Source organism: Pogonomyrmex barbatus, unplaced genomic scaffold (genome assembly GCF_055798465.1).
Source record: "Pogonomyrmex barbatus isolate J1 unplaced genomic scaffold, ASM5579846v1 scaffold1, whole genome shotgun sequence".
Taxonomy (NCBI): domain Eukaryota; kingdom Metazoa; phylum Arthropoda; class Insecta; order Hymenoptera; family Formicidae; genus Pogonomyrmex; species Pogonomyrmex barbatus.
In genome coordinates this window covers 27,888,212-27,908,398 of record NW_028297098.1, presented here as the reverse complement: position 1 = coordinate 27,908,398, position 20,187 = coordinate 27,888,212, and the positions used below count along the sequence as shown (strand labels likewise).

The window sequence follows — 20,187 nt, the reverse complement described above, 5'->3', positions numbered from 1 at the left end:
TCTGCGTTTTATAGATATCTGCAAAGTGAGTTTGTGCGTAAACGTAAATTATTCCAAGCGCCACATGAAAAAAACATCAAGTTTACGATGAATTGCAGAATAACATTTTGAACACGCGCTAAAAAGTTTCCTGATTGTCGTATGAGCTGATATTATGCAATATCAAAGGTTATCAAATTGGATATTTCCACATGTTGCAAATACTACGTTTCTTGTCCAAGGAATGCGAATGTTACCATTTCTTTATCGTCCTGTCGTTTAGTGCGCGACAACATCAGATCGCCAAATTCTTAAAGATCTAGAGGCACCACGCGCAACTCATAAACATGTGACAATTGAATCCACTTACCGTGAAATGGTATCAATTATATTATATATTTGACATCAATTCGCACGTCGATTGTGTCGACTATCAGTCGATCATCTCGAACCGATTCGGTTTAATGCAGCTAAATGAACTATTTATAACATGCGTCTATTATCAGTACATTATAAATTGCTGATTTATCAATAGACAATTTAGAAATTTTATTTTTAGATGTGCTATTATCGGCATCTGATTGTTTTGTTTTGTCTTGCGTTTGTTAAAAAAAGAGAGCAAACTAGTATTGCTCTAAAAATTATTAAAAATCATTAGGTACTTTTTAAAATTCTTATTAGAATATATTATTATAATATTTTGTCATTTTGTGGAATTCGCTGTTTTGTTCAATTAACCAGCGGACGAATATGAACAAGACATTCATTGAAAACAAATGGCAGAAATAAAGAAATTTCCGATCGTAAATTTTTTTCAAAGCGTTCATAGAGCTGCATCATAATTTCTTTCGTCATATAAAGAGTGTCATTCATGACCGACGATAAATGATATCCTTCTATATCAGTTTCGGCACAATTTCTACATTATCGCGATAATTAGTGTATTTTGTTTTTAATGCAACGTCATTTACTTATCTAAGAAATTAACTTTGACTTGAATCGATCGTCGGAAATTTTTCAAGCAACTGAAAGCGATCTTAGATATATTTCAATAATTTTATTATCGCATATTAAACGAAGATCGAACTAAATTTAATTAATGCAACGACTTGCACGTTGGAGATGAAGATTGGAATCTGATAAAAATTTATGACAAATTCATCCAATTTGTAGTATTCGTGTTCACAATAGTCTGGCATCGTGTAATAAGGAGGGGGATGTGATAGATAGTAGCAATGTGATTTGACATTTGTGCTTACAACCCCCACCACTGCTACTTTGAAACCATCAAGCGATATGGAGATCAAGGGTGAATTGTCTTCGACTTTATAAGTTAAACTCACAGTTCACAGGATAAGTCAGACGGCGGTTGCATTTTCACTAGTGATCGAGCAATCATCAGTGACCGTAGAATGTCTGCCACAATAACTGTAAGTACATCTCAATTTCGCTTCTAATGAATCGAACTCGATATTTAACAATGTAATATATTAAAAATATTTCCCAAAATATTTTATTATTTTACATCTTTTTATAAATTATTGTTATTATTTTATCAATTTTTAAATTTAAAATTTAATATTGATGCGTGCTTGAACAAATACTTATAATAAATTGTTGTAAGCTTATTTCTAAATTTACAATTTTATCATTTTTTTAATTTTTTTAAATAAATTATATAAATTATTATGTATTAAATATATAAGTCGAAATTTTTTTCCGAATACAGTTTATTTTGCGTTATAAAAACTTGTGCGATGTACTTTACAATTTGCATCATGAGCCAAAGATATTTGTGTTTAAAAAAAGAATACACTATTACACAATACATATTGATTTTTATCATGATTTATACACATTACAAATCCTCTTTTATGTCGTGTAAATAAAATTTCCATAAACACGTGGTTCCCGTTTTCCGCGTATGTGTATTAGACAGATAAGCGCTGACGCACAATAACGAAGATTTTTTTTTATTAATCTTTCGCAATACATCTCGTATTAATCTTCAGAAAAGATTATGAGTTTGGTTTCATGATATTTTGAAGAAGATTTCTCCAAGAAAGAAAAAAATAGATCGTCAAATTTTACGTATTTTACATCTCTAAGAGTAAAAAAAATCACATGGACATCATATAGTTTTAATGAATTTTCTTACAAAAATAAATTAATAGAAGACTCGTTATTTGTAAAGCAATATAGAACATATAAACTTTAAGAATAAACAAAATAAAGATGGAAACCCAAATTTTTATTAATAATTTATTCTCTAATGAGAGAAAATTTTCAATCTTTATCTATCTTCATCAGCATAACATAAAAATCATAAAATAATAAGGAAATATAATGATTATGCATAATTTTATTTGAAGGTATAAAATTATAAATATTTAACATTTTATGATATAATTAGGTCATTGATCTAACTAAATCTAACACAAAAAAGTATTTCATTTATTGTGTGGTATGCGTTATGCTAACATAAACTTTTATCAATATTCGTTCCGTTTCATTAGTTAAACATGATACAATGTATCCTATAGTATAACAGTGACTCATTATTTTTTTTTACTTATAACACAGTAGATGATTCATCTACTTTTTCATATTTGGCTTTACTACGACTTTACGAGGATTTTTTGGATTCTATATATATTTTTCTATACATTAATGGAAGATAGCTATAAAAATTAAAATATATGAATATTTTTATATAAAAATCAGATTTTCAAAGTATAAAATACAAAACTATGTTTTTATACAAAGTGTCTCAAGACCACTGAATGTCTTTTTAAGAGTGAATTCTTTGGAATATTTTAAGAAAATCCAAATATGAAAATGTCGAAGCTATAATAATTTTTAAATTATCAGCGATTGAATTTCACGAATAGAATATGATATTTCGCGCGCTCAAGCATGATGTTATGATAAGTAATAAAAGTGGTACCATCTGCAACAACGTCATATAAATATGCAATGATATTTTTATGAGATGAGATTTTCATATAATGAGATTTTCATATAAATATACAATGATATTTTTATTAAGAAATTATTTCTGCTTGTATATTTCTATACGGAACCTATTTGTACATTACATTTGTACATAATTAATATATCAAAAAATATCAATTTAATAGCGAGATATTGTAGCATGTGTCAAAATAAATTCATAATGTTCACCTTTATTTCGTAGTATATAAATTTTTAATGATAATTTTTAATGATAAATATTTTAATGATAATATCGTAGTAGATAACTGAATTAATTATGAATTTATAGATAATCGCTAATAATTTAGAAACTATTAGTTACCTCGATATTTTTTTCATATTAAGATTTTCATCTTAAAATATTCCAGAAAGAATTCACTCTTAAAAGAATATCCTAGTTTTGGGACATCCCACACTTAATAAAAAAATATACTTAATAAAAAAATACGAATATAAAATAAATCATAAATGCACACAAAATGTAATTACTGCAATAATTTATTAAGCATATAATTTATAAAGGAAATAACTAGAGGCACAAATTTATTCTTTTGTAGCAACAAAGCAATGGCCACGTTTCATTGCTGGATCCATCGGAGCAGCTTCGACCTGAACCAGTATATTCCGGAAAGCTACAGAGGGAATTCCGTAATTTCGAAGAGGATTCTGAGGATCCCATCAAGGAACGTGTCCGCAAAACTTACGAAGAAATGCACACCAATCAAACTGTCGAATTCGTGAAATGTTAGTTAGCTAATAACAAAGGGAAATTATATATTGTTATATGCTTTTATATTTTATTTACTTTTATAGCTTTTACTTGATTTGTTTTTTGTTGTTGCATTGTTTTGAATATGTGACTTAAAATATAAGAATAAAATAGAGAAAAAATGTTAGAAATGTTGTTTTTCTTACAGCTCGCATGAGAGATTGGCTCCGGTTTAATAAATTCAAAATGACAGTGAAAGATGCTCTGCTCAAACTAAACGATCTCGTGGACGAGAGCGACCCGGACACAAACATGCCTAATATCATTCACGCGTTTCAAACTGCGGAATCTATCAGAGAAAAGCATCCAGACTTGGACTGGTTCCATTTCACCGGCTTAATTCATGATCTTGGCAAGGTGAGGCAAAATGTAAAAATATATTTCAGTAAATAATTAGTTATATTAACCTATATAAATCTTTTAAATAAACAAGATGTTTCAAAGAAAATGTTTTGCAAAAATAATATGTGTAAAATGAACGAAATGAATGATTCTTTTCCGATCTATGTATATTAAACTATTAAACATTATCATCATATAATCGATTAACATGATTGCAGGTGATGGCTTTTTATGGAGAACCCCAATGGGCTGTAGTGGGTGACACATTCCCCGTCGGTTGCGCCTGGGGTGATTCCATCGTATACAGAACGACGAGCTTTGACAATAATCCCGATGGCAAAGACTCACGTTATAAGTGAGTACAAATAATCTCTTGATAGATTTTTCATCATCAAGCAAAAAATATCCTTTAAAAATATCCTTTAAAAAAATGATGCGAAAAAATGTAAAATATTAAATATAATATAACGGAAATAATATAAATAAGTATTTCTGATGCAAATCAATTTGATAAAAAAATATTATCTCAAAATACTATCATGTACTGAGTAATTTTATATATATAATTATGTTTTTATATATATAATTAATTTTATACATTATAATTAATTTTAATAATTGAGTAAGGAAAAATGTATATATTTTTAATTATTTGTAACATTGATGTAGAATTTGTAATTTTTTACATAGCAGGGACAAAAATTTTGATATGTTAAACTAAAACAACTGCGTCAAAAATTACGTATTACATCGGATATATTTTTATTACAGCACAAAATATGGCATGTACAAACCTAAGTGTGGAATATCCAATTTGATGATGTCATGGGGCCATGACGAATACTTGTACCGCTTACTCGTGCACAATAAGAGTAAATTACCGAAGGAGGCTTTGGCTATAATTCGGTTTCACTCTTTCTACCCCTGGCATGCCGGAGGTGACTACATGCACTTTTGCACTCCAAAGGACTTGGAAATGCTGAAATGGGTGGTGGAATTTAAGTAAGTTAAATGTCACGATAATCTGAATGCAGTAAAATATAAAACAATCTAAAGCTAATTGTTTCAAGCGATCTACATTCAATTATTGAACATAAACAATAAGAATTATTCAATTTATAATAAAATTCAAATAATAATAAATTCTAATCAGAGTTAAGTTATTATTATTAGAGTTAGAAAAATATAATATTAGTGATTAATTTTAACTAAAAATTGTTACAGTAAATTTGATCTTTACACTAAGAGCGGCGCCGTTCCAGACATTGAGAAATTATGGCCCTACTATGAGAAATTGATTGATAAATACCTCCCTGGTGTAATTGAGTGGTAATCTTTATTCCAATTGTATATATTCGTAATTTGATACTTAATATATAAGGTATATTAATATGGCATTTTAAATGACGATTGTTACGTGCGAATAATATGATTTTATTTTATTGCAAAATGTATGTTTTATTTATGTTGACATACGAAGAATTTTCTTATTTTTATAAGATTTTATATATATATATATATATATATATATATATATATATATAAAGGTTACATTTTTATATCAGTATAATATTTATATTATATACCGATACCGATTTTATTCAATAGATTTTATTAAAATACACTTTATTAAAATAAATTAAACAACATTAAATAAAAGAAAAGTCAAATTCAACAACAATCCAAATGTCTGGCAATTCAACTGTACATGTCTGGAACTTTATGTTATATCTCCTCGATAAATATAATTCGCGGTGCTTTGAAAGAAAATCTGACATCCCCACTGTGAATTACTATATTGTTATTCGTAATAACCGACCGACGCATTCTTCCGCGATTCCCGCACGCGATTCGCGGAGCGATCGCGCTCACGCCGGTTCCGAAAACGCACGCGGCTTTTTAGGCGTATAAAATTGATTAAGCTTACACGTTGCCCAGCGCGATAATAAAGATCGCGGTTGTCTCGATTAGATGAGTAATCCGACCGTTAAATGGTACGCGCGAAGGGGAGCTTGATTCACGCGGGCCCGACGATACTTCGAACGAAGAATTCGTTCTCCAGGAACTGGTTTGCTCACTTTTATCAGCGTATTCGCGCACGTAAGGTAAATCGCGCGTAAGGTCACCCGTTAATAGCCATAATCTGTAATTAAACGGTACAAGAGCTTAAGGATAATTAATTCGATCTGAAAATAGAGATCGTTTTATTATTGGTACGATAACGATCGTAGATAGACCGTTCATTATGACTGTAACAGCCGTGTTTGGCGAACGAAGTGAGAAATCTAAATTTCTATCCTGTTGAAAGATCCGATAATTTTCGATTACATAATGTATAATATATTGCGTGTAAAATATAATTTAAACAACATTATATATAAGCCATAAGAAAAGCCGAATTCAACAATTGTACTTGATCGCATGTTATTAATCGCGATATATAAAAATTTTTTTATTTGAAATTTTTTTGAACCGCGAAAGCGTAATCCAAAGCACAATTACGTAAGATGATATAGTTAATGACTCGAGCGACGAGTGACTTTCTCGCGCGTTGTCACACTTATGAATACGGTAAAAGCTGAACTTGCGGCACTGCCTAGGAAGTTTTCAATAAACCGGACAATCTACTGTGCTCCACGGTTTCCGATAAACTAACGGCGTTGCATTGTCATAATGGTGCCTCTTTATCACGACTACGTGACAGAAATGTCTCATCTTGCAGTTATATTTTCATAGTGTCCGTGCCTTCGCGTTGCGTCCAGAAGTTTTCAGATTGTACTTCGCGCGACATCCTTATAAGTGTAAAACACGTGAAAGCGTCGCGGAGAAACCAGGACAACGATTTAGAGATAGAAAGAGCTTGCACGGATACGTTTTGAGGGTAATTGAAGCTGGATTAGCGCGTGAATTAAAGAAATTAAAGCGTGAGATTTTACTATGACGACATTCGATATGTCTTTTAAAAATATCCTCTCTTCAATCTGACATTCGATTTTCTACTTTTTAAATTGAGATTGCTATTTCGGTAATATTTCAAAGACAATTGAGACTCGATTTGCATGAATTAAAAAAAACAACAGATTTAACTTAACGAAGACCTCGATATGTCTTTTAAGGAAGCTATCAAAAATATCTTCTCTTCAATTTTATATTTGATTTTAATCTAATTTTTAAATTGAGGGCTGCTATTTTAATTAATATTTCAAAGACGATTGAAGTTCGATTCATGAATTAATGAAATCAAGCTTAAAATTTGGCTACGAAGACCTCGATATGTTTTTTAAGGAAGCCGTCAAAAATAACTTCTCTTTGATATTCGATTTTAATTTTATATTGAATTATTTAATATTTCTAAAACAATTGGAGCTTTATTCATAACTGAAAAACTATAGTTTTATTAGGATTATTATAAAAATTTTTTATTTTAAATTGTCGAAAATAATTTCTCGTTGATGTGTTGATTCTATTTTAATCTATTTTATTGTTAAAATATTTTATCACTTGAAAAAGGACTTGTTAAGGACGTCACTGCGACTGCTGGGTAATCCTCATAAATCATTAGCCATTACATCCTTTTAAATTTATTATGAGATGACCTTTACGGATGAATATTCATATAAAAAAAGTATTAAATGCGCGATAACCTTTTGGTAAAAGTTACGAGGAATTAAACCAGCATTTCTCTCTCTTAATCTTTCTCGTAGAGTACCTGTGTTCGATAGGCTTGTTATAACGAGCGGTTCGATCGATCGCCGTTGTTTTTGTACGGGGTAATTGTCGGTTGCGTTTAACAAGCGAATATGCACACAAAGTGCACGTGAGATATCTGCGAGACATTCTAATCCCATTGTTTCGCAATTACGCGACGGCCAATATAATCGCCGCGCGCCTTGCGCACACGCACAGATTTTTATTTATCTCAACCTCCACGCCTCTCGTGATTTTAGGCTCTGAATTAATCTCTAATTAATCCACGACAAAAATTGATCGCGGCTAATCCCTCCTGTCCGTAGGCAATAGATAAATATTCATGAACCGACCGCGAGACGCGTGATCCACGACTTCGCCTCGCGAGAGGCCCCGTCCCAAATTAAAGAGCTTCTTTTTCTCGATCGTAACGTGAACGAGAAAGAAAGAAAATTTCGTCTCTCACGTTTTTTTATATTTTCACGGTATGTACGGGTCTCTTGCGTATGCGCGAGGTCTCTTAAACCCCGACTCCGCGTGGCGATTCTTACGATCGCCAGTCGTTGTGCGGCTCGAACGATCGGGAATCTGAAAGGCCGTTATTGTTTAATTAATGACTACGCGCCTCGTTAACGAGGTGAAATTATTCCGGCGTATCGCCCCTGAGCCGCGGCTTATTAACGAATCGACCGATCGCGGTCCGCCCCCGGGGATAATTGTCGGCTTTCCGTTTCTCAGCATCTCGCGACGTGCGTTTCTCGCGAGAGACCGCGAAGGGAGAAGGGCGACCGGCGAAGGGTCGCCTCCCTTCACCGATCTGGGATGCGCGCGCGATGTAATAAAAGGCCGACAGGTCGGCGTGGCCATATAGTTACTCAACCTGAAACGGGGTTACATCGATCTTCCGATGTGTGGAGGCGTGTAACCGTGAAGTCACGGACATGTTCGATCATATATATATATATATACACACACATACGTACGCATATTCATTCGTGGTCGTGTATATGTAAATGGATGGGACGCTCGTTTCATTAATTTCCGAGTTAAATTTATCACATATAAACATGTAATTGAAGTCGGGATAGTTTTATCGAATCATTAACGCGCTCGCGAGAAGATAAGTTCTTCGGTGTATACGGTAATTAATAAAAGACTTCACAATAAGTAATTGTTTTTCGACGATGTCTTGTTAAAGCAAATTATAAGCAAATTAAATTTTGAGGAGTTGACGAGTAAATTCTTTTTAAATTCGCGGAAAAGAAAGGTAAAAAACTAAATTTCTCACGACAGCATCTCGTGAAGACTTCGCGAGGACGCGATCGGGATCGTGTTCAAACGTTGGGGCTTCTTTATTTTTAATAATCCATCGGCATTTGTCGTGTCCCTTGCGTCCAAATTACAATGAAACCCTGAAACTCGCCTCTCGCAGCCCCGCCGACTTCCGCTTATGTCGCGTGGCTTCTCGTTGCGTGATTCCTCGTCCTCGTCAGGATTCCTCGGACCGTTTGAATGACTTCCGGCGTTCCATTAGAACGCATTCTTGCGACAAAATAAAGTTAAACGTCGACATTTAAACAGGAAATAGATAAATGATATATCATTAAAAAAATAATGAAAATAATTAGAAACATAAATTTACAATTAATACATAATTAGTAAAACATTACTGCTTATGCGTTATTAATATTAACAATATAAATAAATGTATAAATAATTAAATTATTGTTAGAAACTTTACAAAATACAAATATCACAGATGCTGTCGAATGAATTTCTGGTCATAAGAAATATATTAATGATAAAAATATTATTGAAATATATTAATAACTATTAACATAAAATTTATCCCAGATGTAATATTTATAAAACTGCAAGACTCGTAACGTCCTAGACCTTCGTATCTATTTCCTCCAGAATCCACCTCCGCGTTCGGGGTGTCGATCGAGCGACGGGGAGCGATAGGAATCATGACGAAGCGTAGGTGGGAGCCGATAGATCGTTCCCGGGGCACTCCTATGGACGCAGGTGACTTACCTGGAAGTCCAATTAGAGGCGATTCCATGATGGGGAATGAGCGAGCGAGCGAGCGAGCGGCCGGCTGTGAGTACGCATAAACGCGCGGGGCGCGGGCGATTGCGATCGCGAGAACGAGAGAGGAACCCACCCTCTCCCCCGCTGAGCTAACGCCGGAGCTGCGTGTCGGCGAAATTGGCTTAGTCAGCCGGCCAGCGCATTACGGGGCATTACGGGACATTAACGGGACGGCATTTATTCTGGCAGTATCAACTCTCTCTCTCTTCGCATCGCCATCCGCGATATCGAGAAGATACCTACTCGTGTCCTACGTTCGTATCCGCGGTCGCGCGTACCTCCTCCCCCCTCTCCCCCGTGGTAGGGAAGGACAAGGAGCGGGGAAAACGCTAGCTGTAGGTCACGTAGCTCGTGAATCATGCAACCTTACCTTTACCTCGTAAGCGATCGCGACTTCTGAGAAACGTCGGACGACGACGCGCGCGCGGATATACAATACACACGCACGGCCGCATACGGACGCCCACGCGACCCCACGTAACCGAGACCTCCACACACGGCACTCGATTCTCGATACCTCCTTTTCTGGGTGTGTTATCTCTCTCTCTCTCTCTCTCTCTCTCTCTCTCTCTCTCTCTCTCCCCCCTCTCTTTCTCCCTTCTCTCTATTCCGTTTTTCCTCCCTTTCTCCATCCGCGTGTCCGCGACCTCCGGATAGGCAACCCTCGCCGAAGGTCGCCAAGGCCTCCGAGCGCAACGAGATGCAGCGTATGACGGATACTGCTCCGATGGGGAGATCTCCGAATGCTTCTCGCAGGAATTAGAATTCGCGGTAATCGGTAGAACACAGTTCTCGGAACGAAGATTCTCGCAGGATTCTCTTTAACCGGCCGCCCGGAGAAAGTCAGGTTTTTACAACGCGGAATTCGCGGAGCTATAAAAGCCGTAGGAGTTGCATCTAAATTTCAATTGAAGTTAAATAACGAGGAATAAGGAATTATCAGGATTGAAAGAGAGTCGCAATAAAATTTTATCTTTCGAGCAAGATTAAAATAAGCTAGAATTAATATCAATTTAGGGGGATTAGAAAATATTTTATTTATCTTGAAATTTCTTGAAAACTAAAAATTTTACGAGAAAAAAATATGATACGTATATAATAAAGTTAATACATAAATTTCACTTAACATATAACAAGAGAGAAAAGATGTGACGCGTGGTATCTTTATGACACATCGACGTGGCTTGAAAGAGCATAGTATAATATAAGAATAAGACTTTGGGAAATGTAAATTTGTAAAGGTGTCGTAAATCTACGAGTAATATCTGTGATACTAATCTGCGGATAATTTACAGCAATTTGCCTGCACTTTCCATTTAACGGTACCGCGACTTAATAATTCGGGAACATTTCACAGGTAAACGAACATCTTTTTGACTTTGTCTTTGTTCCAAAGAATTTGAGATGATTGTCCCTGATCCCTTTCGCACGCCATTAAAATATAATGCGACGATGAGAAGATAACGTGACAGGTGAAATTCGTGTCGTGCAATGTCGAAAAGGAGATCGAAACTGATATCGGTGACTGCGACATTCGTGCTCAAAGATATGGGATGAATTTTAACGATTCTTCGACGGTAGATTTGCTATTCAGTATTTTTAATTGAAATTAACATCTCTTCTATAAGATGTAAAATATCTTTTACGTATTTTTTTAAAAAAGAAGGGCAGAGTAAAAATAAGTCAAATGAGCTTTGGATATATTTATTGTTTAATATTTCATAATTGAAATTAATATTTCTTTTCTAAGAAATGAATCAAATTTAATTTTACGTATAGCAATTTATTATATCATCAGACAAGTTATTATTATAATCGTACGGGATGATCTATTTTTTCACATTAATTCCATCATAAACTCGTGTGGAAGGGTATCGCATCTCATCTGGGGATAATGTGTTTTAATTTAAGAAAGGACTCGGAAGGACACTCGGAATCCTTGGACGCGGAAATACGCGGGGGTAGTGAAGTATGACAGTAACAGTCGCGCAACATCGGTGCGGCCACCATTCTTTGTCCACCTACCTGAGTGCGATTACTCTTCACGCTCATTATCCGCCTGTTCTGCGAATCCTCAGGTTTCCCAGTAAAATGCAACATAGGATCGGGGCGAATTACGGTCGGCAGAAAATGTAACAACTCCTATTTTTTTCTCTTCCTTTGCTTTTTATTAATCTGACACTTCCGGTAAAGCAACTCGCGCGAATATTTTCCCACGAACTGGTTTTATCTCCGTCGCAAAACATGCAGCGATAAGTTTCCTGTTTTCCTACTTAGTTTTCCCGCAAGATAATATTTTGCATATTGCCGGATGCAAGAGCAACGTCACTTGCCTAATCTTGCCTAATCTCTCGTAAACTTTCAAGATTGAAAGATCGAATGCTCGAAGATCACATTATTAGTATTATCAAAAAATTATATTACTCTCGAATTTGCAGAGATGACAAAATAAAGATGACAATAGTTATATTTTTGCATTTTCCTATTCTTATTTACATCACATTTAGATATGTCGCATACAATTTAAAATATTTAAAAATTTGGCCAAATACAGATAAAAATAATTTTGTTAAATTATCAAAATAATTATATAGAATCATGTAGGCGTGGTAATAATATATATAAAAATTTTTATAAAAATTTTTTTACATTTTTTGACATTTTCGTAATCAATTTAAACATCCAACAAAATTATTTTTAAATTTACGTCTGAGGAAAAAATTTTTTCCAAATTTTTAAAAAAATTTCAGTAAAACTGTTCTTTCCATGTAGATTTCATTACATTTATATTTTAATTATATATTACACTATACACTCCGATTTAAATAACGGCTTGTTATATCTGACGTATAACTGGGAACATATATCATCGTCACAACGAGATTCGGGTTCCAGCTAATAATTCCTCGAAAAGCAGTAGCGCCTTTCGCGAATCGCCAACTCTCCGGCTCATTACTCTAACATTCGCGTTACAATTCACGATAACACCGGCGTTATGTCAGACGTGTCAATCCGCCTCTACGCCTTCTTCCGAGAAATGCCCCGTGTCTCTGCCTGCGACTACGACCGCATACCGGGGTGTAAGTACTCCCCGGCGAGGTCGGCGTGAGTTATGACATATTTGCGGTCGAGGATCTCTCCTACCTACCTAACTACCCTCCGTCGCGTAGGAGAGACCCTTTCCCGCCGCAACCCGGCGAGGGACACGCTCTCGTGAAGGCTTTACATATACACTCACGCATGCGGATGCGTGCACATAGTCGTGATCGTGCATTCCTGATATCTTCCTTACGAAGCAGCCGGATCTGTCTCGTCATTAAACCGCTCTCACACCTGCGATCCATTTGTAAAAGTCACGAGTGGTCTCAACACTGGAAGTATCGAGCGGTCGTCTCTGATGATTTCTTTTTTCTTTTTTTAATTACTTTATTCTCGGGTATTTAAGATACGCTCTCTGAATTTTCTGCCTTTTTATTATTAATTATTCTCTTTAATTGGGATATTAAAGTTAGAAAATTTTAAGATCACATCATTCATATTAATTTAAAAACATAGAAATGTTAAAAAATGGACATTTGGTATTTCTAGTGTTAAAATGTGAAATAGCAATTTGATGTATTTGTGACGCGAAGATCTGCATAAAATATTTGCAAATATTTTATGCAGGTTAAAAATTAAACATGTAATTTTAGAAATATATACAATTAAAATAATATTTAAAAAATCAATCTTAAAATAGTTTTAAATAATTAATAAACACATTATATTGTATGAAAAATATTATATTCGGAAAGTTTCTTCTGAAATTGATTTCTAGTTGACAAATATATAAACTCTTTTGCTAAGAAAGAGTAATTAAAAATAAATCATCACATCTTACAAATTAAAAAATTCATCAAGTCTACAACATGTACTTCTGGCAATTTGTTAAATTCCGAATTTTGCTTAGAGAATTTTAAAAGTTTCCATCGACGTAAATTATTTAAGAAGAAAAGCACTCCATTAAAGCGCGATCGATTATCTCGTGAACTTGTGTGAAGTCGGTTTTACGATCCGGCGCCAGCCTATACCTGGAAGAAAGACACGTACATCTCGGCCCGATATCCGTAACGGACAGTCCCTCGGAGAATTGTTATAAATTTTACATTACACATGAGTGACGAGAAATTAAGGTAAAACGGACGAGTTCGGCGAAGTCGGCGAATGATGGTGATTAAGTTTTTAAGCTTCTCGCGCGCGTGAGATTTTATTGTCAGCCTCTTGGGGATTTCCGCGGATATCGCGAATGTCCCCACGGCACTCCTTGCGACGTATTATCCTGGCAATTATCCGGAATCTCGCTAATGTACCAACATTAACGGATCATCACGCGAAAACCGCCCCGCTTCCGCGAAAAAGGGCGAGGGACTCGCACGTGTCGCGCTCGCGCGACCGTAGTTTCCCCGAAATCGATCGGCGATTTCCGGGAGGTGACTTCATGCGGGGATTCCGTTGCGGTCATGTTTGTTTCAACCTGCGTGTAACCTGGCGGAGGGAAAGAAAACGAGAGAGAGAGAGAGAGAGAGAGAGAGAGAGAGAGAGAGAGAGAGAGAAGGATGAAGAATAATCCCGCCGAATACCACCACCACTATATACCATCGTTCGTTAGTCATGTGCACACACCTGAGAACTTCGATCCCCATCAGGAGGACGCGCGTAAAGCCCGGATAGTCACGTATTCGTACGCCGATCGATTCCGTCCGTCCTTTTTTATGATTGATTTTCCCACTGACTTTCTCGCTGATTAACCACCTGGATTCCACAATGTGTACAGGCGAAAGCTCGCGAGGGACTCACCTCGGAAATAAATCCGCCTCTCAGCAGGCTTTTGCGGAAGACTCACCGCAAAAAAACTTCAGGCTTATTTATTTAATTTCTCGATTCGTTCGGTACGTGTGTGGCGTGACAAGGTGCATCCTCGTAGAAAGTCGTGTTTGATTATTTTATTTTTTATCGTTCACAGATCGTACTTACGGGTTTTGTCTCGCGATAAAAAACGCAGTCTTAGTGAGGTTGTCAGAAGTTACGGATCTTCCCCAGGAGCGAAAGTTCGCGATGGTTCCTTCCGAGCGGAATCTCCTTCCGATTTACGTCCGTTACGTCCCACGGAGAAATCACCGATTGTAGGAAATCGTGGAAGAAATCGCGTATCTTGGTCGATAGAACGCGAGAATCGAGACGACGATCATTTCTCTTCTGAATGTGCTCGCGTTTCATAGAAAAATGGCATCGAAGATAAGTGACGAAACCTGACGAAAGCCGGGGCTGCGACCCGCCTGGTGCTCGTTATCGCCGGAAGAAAGACTAAGTGGAACGTTAACGAGAAAATCGAATGGGGTTACGCGATTGGAATAATCGCGGGTCGGAGGTCAATGTGGATGTATAATTCTTATACTTCCGTAGACGCGGGGGCGCGTTTGCTTTATTTCCTCGCGAGTTTCCTCCGTTAATTTCCATTTTCGGAACTTGGATTTGCACCTCTCCTCACTCCTCGAATGTAATGAGCCGATAAAAGGATTACATATTTATGTTAATATCGCGTAAACCTAAATTCTTGCTTCTTCTTTTTTTACGACTTTTGCTTTATCGGCTATCTACAGCGCGCTATCTAATGAATCCCGATAGAGTCGAATTTAAGATAAATTTTACGATCAAAGTATATTGCCTTTAATTTAAAAGAAAAAAGGCTTATCGAAGTATGCAGTCACTTTCGCAAATCTGATAGGGAGCCTAGTCTCGATGGAATAAATCAGCAAAAGATCGCGACTCGGTCGAGACTCGATTACACCTCGTAATTAGACATCAAACGACGAGCATATATCCAACGATTACGCGAGAAAGGGTGGAGGGTGTTGCAAAGAGCTGGGGAATGCGATTGCCTTATTATACTCTTTGTCTCGCGTAATTGAACTTTAGATGCCGATGCACTTAAAGGCGCCGCGAGAAGACGCATGATGTAAGGAGCCGGAAGATGCAAGACGGATCCTCCGGCGAGGATGAAGGTTCGACAGGAAGAAAGAAAGAAAGAGAGCCGGAACAGAGGAGGAGGAGGTCACTCGTTCGAGTCGTTCTCTCGGATCTTTCGCCGGCTATCTCGTTCGACCGCCGGCCGCAGTCGCGGTCGGTGCACGAAATTCCGAGAAGCCCTTTACTCGGCCCTTTACCCGGCCCTTTACCCGGCGCGAGGAGACGAGTTCTGTGATTGCGAAGGAACGAAAAAACCGGAGGGACACTCGAAATGGAGACGGACTCGCCACCGGATCTCTCGAGATAGAATTCGACGACTGAATCGTCAAATATTCTCAGTCCTTCATTTTGTGAAAAAGAGATATAACTGATTAGAGAATTTCATAAATCTTAAAAATCGCTTGAGAAATATGTATCTACGATTGGCTCCAGTTTTATATTCCGCTTAATTGATTTTGATGAGGAAAGAGTAATTTTTCCTCTCTTTTGACAAAAATGTATAAGTATAGATTTATAAACGTGAAGGAAATATCATGTTTTATTTTAAATTAATAGTTATAATTTATAATAGTTAATAATTAATGTGTAATCTTTATGGATTCCCATTCCCATGAGTTTTAAGATCTTTCGTACATTCGCTGGCATCTAATAATTAATAAATAACATCAATAAAACAATAAAACTTAGATACATTTATACATAAATTTTGTACTCGTATTACTGCTTTCTTTTGCAACGTCTTGCACAAACATTTAGTTTTTTTCAAAAAAATCGTAAAAGTCAAATAATAACGATAATAATTTTGAAATCACTATCTCTCCTTTCTAGAAGAAAAACAGATGTCATAAGTAAAATTTATTAACCGGAGAAAGACGTTATATATCGAATACTATATATTTATCTCTTAATAGCCGTCACCTACGCGTCATGAAATCCGAATGTTCCTTGAACTCCCAAGAATCGGGATCACGGATGACCGAAGATCAGGATGTCCTGCACGTGTCGTGTGTGTACTCTACGTGGAAAATGCGCTCCTATCCACCCCATTTCGCTGACACCTCCGACTCTCGGTCTGACGGTGGCCAGGTCGTCTCGCTCGCTCTCGACGGATTTCTCGCTCGCTCTCGCTCGCTCTCGCTCGCGCGCGCATTGCGCGACGCGCCGCGGCGGGAGCGGACTCGGATATATACATGCACACGCGATATCATAGCGAGCAGTCGACACGCGGCACTCGTACCAAGCGGGTCTCCTCGTGCTCTCCTTCCCTCCTCTTGCGGTCGAGGGAGAGAAAGGAAAAAGAGAGTCGTAGTAGTCAAAGAGAGAGAGAGAGAGAGACTCGAAGAAAGAAGTGTTTTAATTCACCTCCGATCCTTCCACGCGCTCGACGGCGAAAATCGTCTCGGAGAGAAATCCGACCTTCGTGATATTAAAAACTTCGGACTAATTACTCGCCGGCGACATTTTGCGCGATGACGTCGCCGTTCGCCAACGGGAAGAGGAAGCAGGACGTGTGGTCTCCCCGTTGGACATCCGGCTGCAGCCCGCGCTCCGATCTTTGTCCCGCGGCGCGCTCCTAGAATGCCGCGCGTCGGCTCCTGAAAGAAATTGATCGGGAATCTCGATCGCGACAAGCGAAAACGCGCAAGCTCTCTTTCTCTCGGGACGTGTCGTTCCGCGGAGAGATCGCCGTGAACGCGGAAGTAACCAGAATTAAACGGAACCGATCGGATCGGAGATACTCGTCTGTCGCCTCGAGGAATTCATCCGCTAGTGATCCAGAGAGAGTTACGGATTTGGTAGCCGGCGTGGTACCGAGATCGTGTTCCTGGCTATGGGCAAGCTCCCAATAATTCCTGGTAGTGATACTATTCCTGATAACGCAAGGACGGACAGTCAAAAGGAACAGCAAACGACGACAACGACGACGACAACGAGGACGACGACGACGGCGGCGGCGGCGGCGGCGGCGGCGACGACGGTGATAGTCGATGATGCGGAAGCGCGGTCCAGCGCTGTCGCCGATCGCGATCGTCGTTTCCTTATCGCGTCGACATGCGAACACGTCGCGACGAGGGGAGAGGAATCCGCGGCGGAGATCGGTGCCGCGCGCCGGAGGCGTCGGGACGCCGGAACCGCCGGCGAGATCGCGCGGCGGCCGCGCAGAAATACGTGGCATGTCGAAGGTGAGGTCGAAGGTGAGACCGAGGCCGTCCGGGTGACGGATCACGACCCGAGCGGATCGTCGAGGACCGATCGCGTTATCGATGAGCAGAATGCCGCGCGGAATTGCGCTCTCAGCGCGACCGCGGCCAACGTGGGACTTTGGAACGTCAGAATCGTCGGCGACGACGACCGTCGCACTTGTTGCGTCTCGGCCGACGCGGCCGCGCTTCCCGCGCGGCGCAGACGGATCCGCGAGCGGGCGACACGCGGCGGCCTCCACGCCGCCGGTCGCGTGTCGTTTGTCGTACGGTGGAGTCGGCGGGTCGGCGGAATAGTCTTACCGGTTCGTAGCAGATCGTCCGACGCTGGATCCGGAGAAACGCTGCTCCGCAGTACGGATAGTATTACGACAGAACAGAAAGTGGAGCGAGGTCGGCTTTTCGAGGTCCCGCCCGTCGACATCACGGACTTTTCCAAGTGCAATGAACGTATCTCGTTCAGCCGCGCCAGGAACGATGGGTCCAGTCACGATGATGACGTGAACGACGACTCGCCGACAGCTGTCCGCGAGATCGGAGGGTCGATCGATGGCGATGTCGACGCGGAGAATACTCGGACCAGTGGCGATCCCGCCAGACTGATCGAAATCGATATCCAAGCTCCGTGCGAGGAGCGACTGTGCGTTCTCGCCGAAGAGACGATTCATCAAACGAGTACGTCGTCCACTTCGCGATTTCCCGCGAAGATCGATCCAGGCGGACGAGCGTGGCGAAGAATCAAAACTGACACGCGTTGGAAATTGCCAAGGGTCCGCCTCGCCCAGCGAGTTCTTCTTCTGGGGTTGCTCGCGACGAGTCTGCTCTGCGACGCGGTGCTGGCCGCGCCGTCGTCGTCGTCGGTCTTCGAGGACGGCGTCGGAGAAGAGGATTTACCGAGGAACAATCTCGGCGACGATGAACTGGAGATCATCAGGAGGAGCATCGTGCAAGGCCTCGGGCTCCAGAGGATACCTGACGCTTCAAAGGTATTGTCTTGTCAATAACATCGAGCGAGAATGCAAAGCATTTGTAACTGCAATTTTCGAAATTTTATGATGATGTCTATGATTATTTGAGTTTAAAATGCTATTATATTAGCGATACGTTAAAAAGTTACGTTAAAAAGTAAATTAATATGCTATTCAGATTTTCTATATTTATTTAAAGATTCAAAACGTTTTTGTTTCTATTGTATAATTAATGAAATAACCTTTGGAGAGAAGAGTGAGAGAATTATTATTGAAATATTTCCACTGAAAATAATTGCAGTTACAATACTTTCTATCAGGTCTGACAGTATGGATAATACATATATTATTTTTCGTAAAAAGAAAACGAATGATGAGAATATATGGTGTATTGCGAAAACACAACATTACATTTAGGCATCATAAATCAACGCAAAAATATCATCGATGTATAAGACGTTCCAAATTCCTCGCGTTTTTATTATTCGGATTTTATTATTTCAATAGCTCGAATTTTTTCATAAATAAGAATCATCAGGCAATAAATTTCATTTTAAAATGTAAGCCTGAGGAAGCTTTGTGCATAAGTAATCACTTTTATACTGTGAATTCTAATTACTTTACGAGAAATAATCTTAGTCTTTAAGATTAAACATTTAAATAACAGGCATCGTTCGATTAGGATTTTAAAATAGAGAAAATTCGTTATTTGTTGAGTTTATTTTAAAGCAAATGATCTGGAAGTCTATTTAAAAGCGAGTAGCTGAACGTTCTATTGCCAGGCTGGATAAAATCGATCTCGCAAAAAAAGTGGGACCTCGTCACGTTCGTATCGACGATCCGCGGCCTTAGTGCGATGGAAAAAAGTCGATAAATCCTAAATTATTACAGAGGCGATAAGAGACGCGCGGCGACGATGTCGTGCTCATTCGCGGCTCTTCGAGTTCGTTGATCGAGGACGACGCGTTGTCGAGATTACTCGAATAAAATGTCGAGTCTTTAGCTGTCTCCACGCTGGAGAACAGCCGAATTTTACTAGCGACCTTGTCCCAAGTTTCGTATTTTTACGTCGATTTCGTAATGGCAGAAATTCGTATAATTTGCCCGAATTTGCAAAGAATTTTTTCTCACTTGACGATTTTTAAAA

General features: G+C 38.5%; 2 protein-coding genes across 2 annotated transcripts in view; both read left to right on the top strand.

Annotated features, from left to right (window-relative positions):
• Nucleotides 1-1,247: 1,247 nt before the first annotated feature.
• Miox (Myo-inositol oxygenase) lies at nucleotides 1,248-5,534 on the top strand. The gene is made up of 6 exons (XM_011639038.3): nucleotides 1,248-1,409; nucleotides 3,531-3,717; nucleotides 3,891-4,099; nucleotides 4,303-4,439; nucleotides 4,856-5,086; nucleotides 5,309-5,534. The coding sequence occupies exons 1-6, from the start codon at nucleotides 1,392-1,394 to the stop codon at nucleotides 5,415-5,417; spliced, it is 891 nt and encodes a 296-aa protein (XP_011637340.2). The 5' UTR covers nucleotides 1,248-1,391; the 3' UTR covers nucleotides 5,418-5,534.
• Nucleotides 5,535-13,966: 8,432 nt separating this feature from the next.
• The window catches only part of mav (TGF-beta domain-containing family member maverick), a 31,288-nt gene continuing 25,067 nt past the window's right edge, over nucleotides 13,967-20,187 (top strand). The window contains exon 1 of the mRNA XM_011639075.3: nucleotides 13,967-19,058. Coding sequence (XP_011637377.2) covers nucleotides 17,703-19,058 — 1,356 coding nt within the window. The 5' untranslated portion in view covers nucleotides 13,967-17,702. The remainder of the gene's footprint in view (nucleotides 19,059-20,187) is intronic.

Bases quoted from the DNA above. Each gene is read 5' to 3' on its own strand.
- Miox (XM_011639038.3), top strand. The intron at 4,440-4,855 runs GTGAGTACAAAT...TTTTTATTACAG, and splicing joins GGCAAAGACTCACGTTATAA to CACAAAATATGGCATGTACA. The intron at 5,087-5,308 runs GTAAGTTAAATG...AAATTGTTACAG, and splicing joins AAATGGGTGGTGGAATTTAA to TAAATTTGATCTTTACACTA.